This window comes from Myotis yumanensis, unplaced genomic scaffold (assembly GCF_028538775.1).
Source record: "Myotis yumanensis isolate MYYU_CA2020_CCGP unplaced genomic scaffold, mMyoYum1.0.hap1 SCAF_4, whole genome shotgun sequence".
Classification (NCBI taxonomy): domain Eukaryota; kingdom Metazoa; phylum Chordata; class Mammalia; order Chiroptera; family Vespertilionidae; genus Myotis; species Myotis yumanensis.
Genome location: NW_027223755.1, coordinates 105,614,780 through 105,627,698, shown reverse-complemented (window position 1 = coordinate 105,627,698; position 12,919 = coordinate 105,614,780). Strand labels below are relative to the sequence as shown.

The 12,919-nt window shown below is 43.6% G+C and overlaps 1 protein-coding gene across 2 annotated transcripts in view; it reads left to right on the top strand.

Annotated features, from left to right (window-relative positions):
- The first annotated feature begins 383 nt into the window (after positions 1-383).
- LOC139009276 (acyl-coenzyme A synthetase ACSM1, mitochondrial-like) overlaps positions 384-12,919 on the top strand; it is a 39,214-nt gene continuing 26,678 nt past the window's right edge. The window contains exons 1-3 of one of the 2 annotated variants that reach the window (XM_070413480.1): positions 384-471; positions 778-1,018; positions 8,501-8,711. In XM_070413480.1, coding sequence (XP_070269581.1) covers positions 827-1,018; positions 8,501-8,711 — 403 coding nt within the window. In that variant the 5' untranslated portion in view covers positions 384-471; positions 778-826. The remainder of the gene's footprint in view (positions 472-777; positions 1,019-8,500; positions 8,712-12,919) is intronic. The other variant, XM_070413481.1, reaches the window with a different exon arrangement.

The following is a 12,919-nucleotide window of genomic DNA, read 5'->3' as shown; positions in this document are numbered from 1 at the left end:
GAATCCAGGAAAGGATATTAACAAGAAAGGAGTGGAGATGCAGACGGGCCTGAGGAACACTATGAACCAGCAACTGGAAAGTGTTCAAGGTCCTCTCCGCCCCTCAGTCCCCGCATCTGCACATCTGTTATCTTTTCTCGTGCAGAGCAGTCGTCTCACATGACAGGAATCATAATCCCGACAGGTTCTCAGATGCGCACTCCGTGGCCTCCCCCAAAGAGAGAGTGCCTTTACACCCTTCAGTAACACACACACACACACACACACACACATTTGAGAAAGGAATTGTGGGTAGCTCAGTCTGGATTAAAAAATCGTAAGGGATGATTGCTCAACCCTGGACCAATGAACTTTGGACAGGGGCTGGAATCATCTAAAAACATAACAGCTTTCATAACAACTGCACAGTTGGGCTCGGCAGGAAGAGAGGTCTTAGAGCCAGACTAGCATGGAGAGCAGGACTTTCAAATGGTGAGTTACCCACAAAGGGGCGGGTCCCATGGCTGCCAACCTGAGCTTAACTCCCAGGGGCTGAGAGAGAAGGAGAAGACCCTCAGGAAGGTGCACCAATCTCATCCAGTAGCTGTAATCCCTCCCCATCGTGCTCTGCCTGTGGTTCCTGAGCTGGGAAGAGAAACCCTAAATCCTCAGTCACTAAGTTGTGCCTCCAAATACTGGTCAGCTGAAACAGAACTGCAGCCATGAACCAGAATGTGCCTCGTCTTGTGGAGGAAAGTCCTGCTCCACGACTGACCTATTAGCCATCTGTTCCCGAAGCAGGTGGTGACTGAGAAGTAGGTGCCTGCTTCCTGAGGACTGCTCCGCCATGCAGTGGCTGATGAGGCTCCGGGTCCTTTGGGGCACCCACAAATCCTGCCACGCCTTCCACCTGGCCCCTCGGACCTTGCGCTTCCACTCTGTATCAGCAACTGGCGCCCCGAGATGGAATGACCATGATAGACCTGAGAAATTTAACTTTGCAAGTGATGTCCTGGACTACTGGACTCAAATGGAGAAGGTGAGGAGGCGCCTGTGATGGGGGAGGGGGGGGGGTTGGGGGGGGGTGAAGGATTGGCGGGATCTCTCTGACTTATTTTGCTCCTCAGAGGCTGAAGGGCACAGACCCGATGCAGCCGATACAGGCCAGGTGACCTCACCTTACCAGTGTCATGGGAAAAGCTTATGTTTTGGGGTTCAATTCTCAATTCTCACCCTGGCCACTTCCGCACTTCTCTGAGCCTCAGTGGTTCTATCTGTGAAATGGGGGACAATCGCACTTAAGAAACAAGCAGGTAAAAGTATCTGGTACACAGTCAGATAATTGTGACCAAATGCAAAGTTCTAACTACAAGGTCAGCAACTTGATGGTAATGTGAATTCTGGCCTTCCACTAATGGGACTGTGAGCTTAACTGGGATTCAGCTCATCAAACTGGGGCTCAACTTCAGGCTGCACTCAGAGGGAGGGGACAGGCCCCCTGCTGGTGCCCCTGCGCACCTGACACCTAGAGCTCAGTCAGCCGTCCCCCTGTGGGGAGAGGAAGGCCACTGCAGGCCTCGCCACCAGCGACTACTTGGGTGTGGCATTGGGGTCTGTCCAGAGAAACCAGTCCCTGCAGCCTCTAGAGTTTACAGGTCTCTTCAGAAGAAACCAAGTGCTTGAAACCAAAAGGGGAGCCGTGATGTCTACCCGAGGGGATGAGGTGGACAATGGGTGGTGTTCCAGCTACTAAGTCCCAGCTGGTGATGATCACAGTGTGAAAAGTTACCCAACATTATCTTTGTACAAAGAGAGAGTCCACCTGCAATGCAGTCAGAGAGTTGATGGAATGTTTGAGTTTCCCATGAATTTAACATACGCATTTGCGTGTTAGTGTTCAAGGCTTATATGCCTTTCATGGGGCTTCTTCTCCATCTTTCTTTTTCCTTTCTCTGAGTTTCCATAAGAACTCCCAGGAAAATAGAGCCTTGGTTATGAGGAGCACTTTTATGATCCCCATTTCCCAGATGAGAAAACTGAGGATCCGAGTTTTACATAACCTACAGAAATTACATGCCTAAGGAGAGGAGCCGAATTTGGGTCCAGGTTGTCTAGTTCTAAAATACATTTTTTTAACCTGGTCTCATGATCTGAAGACGCCAAATCTTTGCCTTCAGACTATAAATTGACTTCCATTACTGTCCAGACCAAAAATCTGATGGAGACCTTGTCGCTATGAGATGGGCTGGAGAGGGCGGAGGCAGAGAGGAGGAAAGGGGCCCAGCATTTCATTTTCACATTTATCTTCATAAAATTCTCATTCATTAGTTCATGCATCCACCTATGGAGATAACCACCAAGTAAATAGGATTCCCCATGAAATACCTGTTCTTGTTGGGTTTTATATCATTGTTATCAGTCACTGTCAATTCCACTGTATCTCCCACTGTCCTCCCAGGCACCCTCATTCCATTAATTTTCATTCTCACAACACTTCTGATCTGTCTGTTTCACTTATCCAATTGCCTTAACCATGATTAGTGTCTCTCTAGGGATGTGTGGTGTCTGACACCTAGAAGTTTCTCAACAAACATTTGTGGAGTAAATTAATTTGAAAGCTGTCTTACAATCCATAGATCTTAGTGCTCCTTCTATTAAAGACTCTGCAGATGGCACGCCACTGGGGTCCACTCTGCTCCCTGAACCTCCCTCAAAACTTAACAGTCTTGAGTTAGAAATCCAACATTTTTATGTGCCCTCTCCTGATTGTGTGTGTGTGTGCGTGTGTGTGTGTGTATGTGTGTATGTGTGTGTGTGTATGTGTGTATGTGTGTGTGTGTATGTGTGTATGTGTGTGTGTGTGTGTGTGTGTGTGTGTGTGTTGGCAAGGAATTCATTATAAAACAAAAGAAAGTGCTTTGTCGCTCTGGCTGGGTAGCTCACTTGGTTAGAGCATCGTCCCAACCCGCCAAGGTTGTGGGTTTGATTTGTGGTCAGGGCCCTCACAAGAATCAACCAATGAGTGCATAAATAAATGGAACAACAAATCAGTGTTTCTCTCTCACTTCCTCTCTCTTTAAAATGAATCAATAAAAAATTTTAAAGAATATGAGGCAACCCTTTTCTACATGAAATAAACTCACATGTGTAGGTTTTGTTTGTTTTACTGTGACTTGGATGTCTTTATTTATCCTCACCCAAGGATATTTTTTCCCATTGATTTTTAGAGACAGGGGAAGCGAGTGAGAGGAAGAGGAGAGAGAGAGAAACATTGATGTGAGAGAGACACATCCATTGGTTGCCCTGACAGGGTCTGGGAATGAACCTACAATTGAGATACGTGCCCTTGGCTGGAAATCTAACTCTAGACCCTTCAGCCCACAGGCCTACGTTCTAACAACTGAGCCAAACCTGTCAGGGCTTCATTTTTTTTTTTTACTAGAGGCCCAGTGCACGAATTCGTGCATGGATGGGGTTCAGCTGGCTTGCCTCAAATGGGGCCAATTGGGACAAGCTGGCCTAGGGGATGGGTTGTGGGTGGTTGGCAGGGGAGGCTGAGTGGGGGCTGAGTGGGCCAGGGGAGAGGGGACACAGGCAATTGGCTGGCCAGCCCTGCCCCTGGTGTAACTCTGGGTTGAACTCCCAGTTGAGGGGACAATTTGCATATTAGCCTTTTATTATATAGGATAATTAAAAAGTGTTTTTAATTACAATTGATATACAGTGTTTTATTCATAAGTTATATAAATGTCTAATCATTAGGTTGTACACCTGAAACTGTGTTCTAGACTATTCCTATCACCCCAAAAGGTTTCTTTTGTCCTTTCTCAGCCAATCCCCTCCCACCGCCACCCTGAGCCCCAGGCAACCACTGACCTGCTCTTGCACATTTTTGTGTCTGGCTTCTTTTACTCAGCATGTTTTTGTGGATTAGTTGTTTGTGTCTTTTTTTCATTTTATTTTTCTTTTCTTTTTTTTTTGGTAATTCTCACCAGGGGATATTTTTTTCCATTGATTTTTTTTTTTTTTTTTTTTTGAGAGAGTGGGATGGGGAGGGAGAAAGGAGAGGGAGAAAGAGAAACATGGACATATGAGAGATACCTCCATTAGTTGATATGCAGCCAGGATCAAACCTGCAGCCCTGGTACTTGCCCTTAACCAGGAATCAAACCCGAAATGCTTTGGTGCAAGGGCAGACACTATAACCACACTGGCCAGACATGTTCATTTCTTTCTACTGCTGAGTTACTTACTCAGTGTTTTATCTTTTAAAACTATTTCTCAATATCCCTTGGTTTCAGATCTCACCCCATTAAACTTTAAGTTTCAAATCCCGTTTAAGGGTTGTATTTTATCTTCTCGAAAACAGCTTCATGTCAATATCACATTATCAAATTAATCTTTAGCACAAAAATACATAACTACTAAAGTGATATCTTCTTCAAGGTGCAGGAGTTAGGCTCTAACACAGTCTGAATTCCAAGTAACAATTGTGTTCTTCTTGATATACCAGCTTTTCCATAATTTTTAAAATCCTGCAGAAATCTTGTGTACTGTACTAGGCTCCCTGTACATGAGCAGTGCACAACTTGTCATCAATACTTGTTAATATTCTTTATCCTGTTGGGCAAGAATTTTTTTCACAGCACTGATTCTTTTTATAGCTGTAAAGACACACATGTGTATGCACATATATTAATCTTATCTCAGATGAGATACATTCTTTGGTTCCAATCATCTGAGTCAAAGGATCATGTTTGTACATCTGTGAGGGGGAAATTGCTGGAAAAATATACACTAAGCCATTTTCAGTGCTAACATTCAGGGAGTAAAAATGTGATGAAAAATTTGAAGAAATCCTTTTATTTATAAGAACCTTGTCTGCTCATAAGTTTCTGTATTGCCTGAATTTTTACTCTGAACATATTTTGTTTTGAGAATAAAAAAATCTTTTTTAAAAAACCATGTTCATTATGGAAAACTTGGGGAAAAGAAGACAGTCGAGTTAAACAAGAAAATTGGCCATAAATATTTAAAACATTTACATATGGGCACATATGTGTGGCTTGTTGACCATGGTATCCTTTTGGTCTCAGAATAGTGCCTAAGAAATAATAAGATCTAACTAATATTGAATGAATAAGTGAAAAATTATTATTAAATTTGAATTATAATGTAAATATGGTTTTGCTTATATAAATTGATATATTGTTAGCATTTTATTGCAAAAAATGCTTTTATTAATTCTATAATTTTGTAACATCATATAGTTAGATCCTGCCAATCTTTGTCTTTGATTGGGAAATTTAGTTCTCTTACATTTAAAGTAATTACTGATAAGGAAGGACTTACTACTGCCATTTTGTTAATTGTTTTCTTGATATCATAGCTTTTGTTTTTGTCCCTCATTTCCTCTTTTACAGCTTTCTTTTGTATTCAGTTGATTTTTTTTTTGTAGTCATATGTTTTGATTCTCATCTCATTTCCTTCTGTGTATATTTTGTGAACTGTGTATATTACATACAATGTCTTAAAGTTATAGAAATCTATTTTAAACTAATAACAACTTAACTTCAATTGCTTATACAAGCCCTATTTCTAGATAAATTTGAATAATAATAATTATTATCTATCTATATATATAAAAGCCTAAGTGACCCTTATGACTGAATGACAGAATGATCAGTCAACCAGTTGCTATGACATGCCCTGACCACCACGGGGCACATGCTCAACACAGGAGCTGCTCTCTGGTGGTCAGTGTGCTCCCACAGCCAACCTCCTGCAGTCCCTCTCTCCCAGCCAGCCAGCCCCGATCGCCCCGATAGGGGCTGAGCAAGATGGCCTTGATCAGCCCCAATTGCCGGCCAGTCCGAGGAACCCCACCTGTGCACGAATTCGTGCACCGGGCCTCTAGTTATAAAGATATATGAAGAAAATAAAAAAAGACTTATATCCAAAATACACAAAGGACAATAAAAAAGAAACAACCCACTTAGAAAATAGGAAAAAGTTTCTGAATAGACATCTCACTTAAGAGTCACACAGACAGCAAACAAGCATACAAAAAGATCCTCAACATTACTTTTTATTAGGGAATCTATAAATAAATAAACAAATTCCTTTCCAGCAACATCTCACCCCCCACTGAATGTTTCAAAAAAGTTTCACTCTTTTCCTTCTGTCCCAGAGGGGCTGGGGCTCCGGCAACACCTCCTCCCAACCCTGGGGCACCACATCAGAGAAGGGGGTGCAAAAGTGAGCAGAACATTACAACATGCCCTGCCGTTATGAGTGTGGCTTTAGCTGTTTGGGCATTTGTTGGTTGCTGCAGATCCTTGACTGTTTCAAGAGCCCCAACAAAGCCATTTTAGCCTGTTTATCTGATGTTTCTCTGAAGGAATAGGGGCTGGACCTTCCCAGTCTGTTTCTTATGAATTTCACCATTAGAGGCCACGTAATTTTAAAAATTAATTTCGGGTGTGGTCAAATCCCTCTAGTGTTAACTACAACAATTAAGGCTTGGCTAGAACAAGACTGTGCACAGAGACCACAAGGGGGTGCACCAAGAAAGCATAAAAGATGCGGAGACAAAAAAACATGACAGAAATGGAGGATATGGAGCTAAGAATCGCAATTTTGAGGGCTTGCCATAAATTTGTGCAGAGCCTCACGAAAACTAATGAGACCCTCGATGCTACGATAAAGAAATTAGAAAGTAAGCATACACGGACTGAAATAAAGAATATTATACCCAATAGCAGACCAGAGGAGGACAAGAATCAAACCAAAGATTCGACAAAAAACACCCAATTGGAAAAGCAAAATGAAAAAAGAATCCGAAAGTGTGAAGATAGTGTAAGGAGCCTCTGGGACAGCTTTAAGCAGACTAATATCAGAGTCATTGGAGTGCCAGAAGATGAGAGACAGCAAGATATTGAAAACCTATTTCAAGAAATAATGGCAGAAAACTTCCCCCACCTGGAGAAAGAAATGGACTTACAGGTCCAAGAAGCGCAGAGAACCCCAAACAAAAGGAATCCAAAGAGGACCACACCAAGACACATCATCATTAAAATGCCAAGAGCAAAAGACAAAGAGAAAATCTTAAAAGCAGCAAGAGAAAGAGGCTCAATTACCTGCAAGGGAATACCCATACGACTGTCAGCTGATTTCTCAACAGAAACTTTGCAGGCCAGAGGGAATGGCAAGAAATATTCAAAGTGCTGAATACCAAGAACCTACAACCAAGATTACTTTATCCAGCAAAGCTATCATTCAGAATTGAAGGTCAGATAAAGAGCTTCACAGATAAGGAAAAACTAAAGGAGTTCATCACCGCCAAACCAGTATTATATGAAATGCTGAAAGGTATCCTTTAAGAAGAGGAAGAAGAAGAAAAAGGTAAAGATACAAATTATGAACAACAAATATGTATCTATCAACAAATGAATCTAAGAATCAAGTGAATAAATAACCTGATGTACAGAATGAACTGGTGACTATAATGAATCAGGGACATAGAAAGGGAATGGACTGACTATTCTTGGGGGAAAAGGGGTGTGGGAGATGCGGGAAGTGACTGGACAAAAATCATGCACCTATGGATGAACTCAGTGGGTGGGGAGTGAGGGTGGAGGGTGGGGTGGGAGCTGGAAGGAGGGGAGTTATGGGGGGAAAAAAGAGGAACAAATGTAATAATCTGAACAATAAAGATTTAAAAAAAAAAAAAAAAGAACCAGTGGATAAACACCCCACTGCAATAAAAAAAAAAAAAATTAATTTCGCAAAATATTCGGAGCCTAAATTAGCCTCTTTTATTGTGTAGCAATTATAATAGTCATATTTATTGTGCACCTACTGTGCCAGGCACTGTTATATACACTTTACTCATTAAATAACTCATTTAGACTTTATGACCTGGGAGGTAATATTGTCCCCACTTTTTGATGAGAATGCTGGGGCACACAGAGGAATGCACTGTCTACATGGAACTAAGACACGTGGGGATGGAGCTTTAAGTCTTCAATTGGAGACATGAAGCTATTCATGGTTTCATATGACTTGGGAGGAGGTGGCTACAGTAGACTGGAAGAAGTTGGCTGCATCACACCCTAACTTTTCTTGGCTCTTTAAATGATTTAAAATGAGGTCTCAGGTCCTAGCTGGTGTGGCTCAGTGCATAGAGCATCGGCCTATGGACCAAAGGTTCCCAGGTTTGAGTCTGGTCAAGGGCACGTACCTCGATTGCAGGCTCTTCCCCGGCCCGGGCACTGGTCAGGGCCCATATAGAAGGCAACTAATCGATGTGTTTCTCTCACATTGACATTTTTCTCAGTCGTTCCCTCCCTCTTCCACTCTCTCTAAAAATCAATGGAAAAATATCCTTGAGTGAGGATTAAAAAAGAATAATAATAATAAATAAAATAAAATAGAATGTGACTGTGACAGTGGATTGGGGAAATAAGTGCCCTTTTCCTCTGAAGCAGGAAGTAACAACATGGTGTGTGATCTTGACCAGGAAGGCAAGAGAGGCCCCAACCCAGCCCTGTGGTGGGTGAACAGCCAAGGAGACGAAGTGAAGTGGAGTTTCAGAGAGCTGACAGACTTCACCTGCCGCGCAGCCAACGTCTTCACGCAGACCTGTGGCCTGCAGAAGGGAGACCGTCTCGCCTTGATTCTGCCTCGACTGCCTGAGTGGTGGCTGGTGGCCATGGGCTGCATCCGAACAGGTCAGTGACTCAGAGAGACCCGTAGAGACCTTAGGGATGTCCTGGAGCCAACTGGTCCAGGAACACTAGGTGCTTCCTCTTCCCTACATTCTTTCTCTTTACAGTCTTTCTCTTTCTCAGACTCCCTCACATATTTTACCTTTTATCCCTGACTCTCTCCCTCACCCTCACATATGCTCAAACGCAATCTCTTTCATACACACACACTCACTTTCTCTTGCACAGCCTCAGACGTTATTACTTTTTTGAAATTCATCAACTGTTAACCTTTTGCCATATTGGAGCCCCCACTGAGTTAGTAAAGGGTCAGTTGCAGACATTGTGACACCCATAAATACCATGTAAATACCCATAAACCCTGGGTCCCAGACATTTCCTTCACCATCACCAGAGCAGGCTTATCAAACAAGAAGGCTGACATTGGTACAATATGTGTTACCTGATAGCTACCCATAGCCAACAGTCCCCAATTGCCTTCATCATGTCCCTGACAGCCATTTCTTTCCTTAAGGCCAAAATCCAATTGAGGATCATGCATTGCATTTACTTGTCATGTCTTCTCCTCCTCCTTTAATCTAGAAGGGCTCTCTAGCCTTTTCTGCATGGCAATGACATTTTTGAAGAGCCTAAGCCAGTTGCTTTGCAGAAGGTGCACACAAATTGGTATTTCTGACTCTTGCTTCATGATTATATTCATCTTAAAACATCTTAGCAGGAGTGCTGGGGGGACTGTGTTGTGTCTTTGTCAGTGCATCACATGAGGGGTCTCTGCAGTTGTTTTGTCTTCCATCAGTGATACTGTTAATCTCATCAGAAGAGTTGTATTCAACTTTGTCAAGGCACCTTTTCTCTTCCTGACTAGTAAGAAGTCTGTGGTGTAACACGTATGAGACTAGTGACTATCCTGCTCCCCCACTGTCTTTCACCCCAAGGTTTGAGTATCTCCTGATGATTTTTCACTGAGTTAAATATTATTATGGTGGTTTTACATGAGGATTTTCTGTTTATATCACCCCCTCTACATTCATTAGTTAGCATTCTTCTGTAGAAATTGCCCTTTCCCATTTAATTGCTTATCTATATCTATCTATCTATCTATCTATCTATCTATCTATCTATCTAATTTAGAATCAGAATGGAACTCACGGATTTTCTTTTTAAGCACTTCTGTTGAATCACATGTTTACACAACAGTCTGTTCATGCTCTTGGTTATATATTGTCTCTCTTTTTTCCTCATAAAATAGTGGATTTATCCATCAAGTTCATGTGGAATCAAACATTAATAGCAACAGCAGAGGGAGCTTAAAAAAGCCGTGTCATCTGTAGAGTTAAGACGTGAGCTGAACCCTCTGGGATAAGTACAATTGAAGAGGAGTAGAAGTGTTATGGGTTCACTCAGCGAGATAGACCACTGACTCAGAATTTAAATTTAAGAGCCTTTATTAAGCTGGCCAGCTGACTACAGTTACAGCACCCTGCCGAAGCAGAGGCTGAACATCAGCCCAGACTACTACAGGAGTTACATTTTATTATTAAATTCTGTGGAGGCCCAGAGAAAAATGTGTCTTTCAAATTCTGGGCCCCCCAATATGGAGGAAACTCTCTTTATTTATACTTTATCCAGTCCTTTGTCTCCCAGATTTGGAATGAGATTTCTGGGCCTTCTGAGAAAGAAGGTCTTCGTGCTGGGAAGAGGCCATGAGACCATATCTCAAGGCCTGGCCTGATGTCAGTACCTTCCTATCTATGTGTTTTAGGAACAGACAGCACAGCATGACCCGTCTGGCCAAAGCGCCAGATATGCAGCCCAGCACATTCCCCACTGGTTTTATGTACATGAGTCAAATCATTGACTCTTTTGGGTCATTGTTTGGGGAGGGACCCCTGAGGACTATAAGCTTGATAGAATTCTTTGCCTAATAAAGTCAGTGGGCCTGTTTATAAGATAAGGGCCTGGAATGAGGGTCCACTGAGTAATCTCTAGAGGGTCCAAAGAGTCCTGGGCTCTCTATTTTGCCGGGGCTGTCTTAAGCCGGGTGTGATGAAGCCACATCAGGATCCCGTCGACCTTGACTGCCGTGGGAGTGGTCCTTTCCAGGCAGGAGTCAGTCCTTGGGTGGCAAATTTTGTTACCCAAACAGAGTCACCAGGTTGGAAGGGATGAACTGGATACAGGCAGATCATATCGGACGTGCTTCTGGTCTGCTTTCTGGGTAGACTGTAAAGCCTGAAAGAACTTAAGTAAACTGGTGAGATGAGTAGTTCAGGGTCTGGAAGAGTCACTAGAATCTGTAAAGGCCCCACTGGTTTTAGGGCAGTCTCCCCGGCTGCTTCGTCTGCAGCCTAGTTCCCTCTTGCTTCTGGGGAGTCCCCTTGTCTTACTTTCATAGCTGGCAGTGCCAACTGGCCCATTGTCCTTGCTCTGCTCATGTCTGTCTAACTTCCTACTATATTACCTCAAGGATCGTGGCTCTGAATTCTTTCAGGGAAAATGGGCGTTGAATTCTCTTCTGTAACTGCTTCGTGCTGAGGAGGGTCAGAAGTTTCTCTCAGAGCCAAGAGATCCTGGCTGTCTGTCAGAGGGACGATGAGGCCTGGGCATAGAAGGAGGTAGGCTTGTGACCTGACAGAGGCAAACTGTAACAAATGGTCTGGTGGGAAGGAAAGAAAACATTTTAGTTTTAATAACCTCTATTAAAATAGAGTTTTTCTCCTTAAAATTATCCCTCTGTTCATTAAAATACTAATTTATATACTGTATTCAATTTGGCCTGATTGTTTGCATAAACACAACAAGAATGGTAACCGACTACCTTTGCTGGAATTTCATGATTGAATCTTAATGTGCCCCATAAGGCCAGGAAGCCAAGCCATCTAGCTGCCATCAGGCCTGCCTGCAGTATCTGCTGAGTTAGGTGAATTCCTCACCTGCAGTGACTCTGCCCGAGCCCATTGTCCTTGCTTCAAGGCTCATCACAGTAGCCCTCCTACTCGTCGTGGCCCAGAGTGCATGGGGGTTCCATGCTCCCCTTCTACTCTGACCAACCGCAAGTGATGGTAGGGCATGGGCCTGATGCTCTAGCACCAGCTATCTTTAGGGCTACTAAGCAAGATACCAGGCTTTCTCCATGGCACTCTTATTGGTTTCAAGTCTGCAGAGCTCAGACAGGGCTCTTTAAAACATGATAAGAGAATCGAAGATGGCGGCATAGGTAAACACCGGAGACTGCTGCCGCAAACAACCACTTCAAAAATACAACTAAAAGACGGAACGGACATCACCCAGAACCACAGGAAGGCTGGCTGAGGAGAGACTCTTCAACTAGAAGCAAAGACAACAGCATTACGAGGCTCAGAAGAGGCGCAGTGTGGAAAATTTAAAGGTACCGAGGTGCTCGCGCAAAGCGGGCTGGTGGCTGAGGGCGTGGTTGTCATTTTTCGGTCGGGAGTGAGTCTCAGACTCTGAGCTCCAGATCCGGGCGAGTCTCTAGGGACCCAGACTCAAACGGGAGAAGCGGGACTGTCTGGCTACGGTCCCTCCGAGGTTTGCAGCGGTTGCTGGGACAGAGAGGCAGAGACCCTGGGGACGGACTGAGAGCAGTCATAACTGCTCCCTCCGCCTGCCCTGTTGAGCCCGCCCCGCCCAAGCCCTGCGCAGAACCATTTGCCTGATCGCCTCAGGCAAAGGCTAGATTAGCACCTCCCCAGAGGACAGAAGTTTTCCACACAGCTGATTCTCACAGCCAGTCAGCCTGGTGGTCAAATCCCTTTAGTATTAACTACAACAATTAAGGCTTAACTAGAACAAGACTGTGCACAAAGACCACAAGGGGGTGCACCAAGAAAGCATAAAAGATGCGGAGACAAAAAAACATGACAGAAATGGAGGATATAGAGCTAAAAAACGCAATTTTGAGGGCTTGCAATAATGTGCTAGAAGCTGCCAATAAACTTGATGAGAGACTCACAAAAACTAATGAGACCCTCGATGTTGTGATAAAGAACCAACTAGAAATTAAGCATACACTGACTGAAATAAAGAATATTATACAGACACCCAATAGCAGACCAGAGGAGCGCAAGAATCAAGTCAAAGATTTGAAATGCGAAGAAGCAAAAAACACCCAACCTGAAAAGCAAAATGAAAAAAGAATCCGAAAATACGAGGATAGTGTAAGGAGCCTCTGGGACAGCTTCAAGCGTACA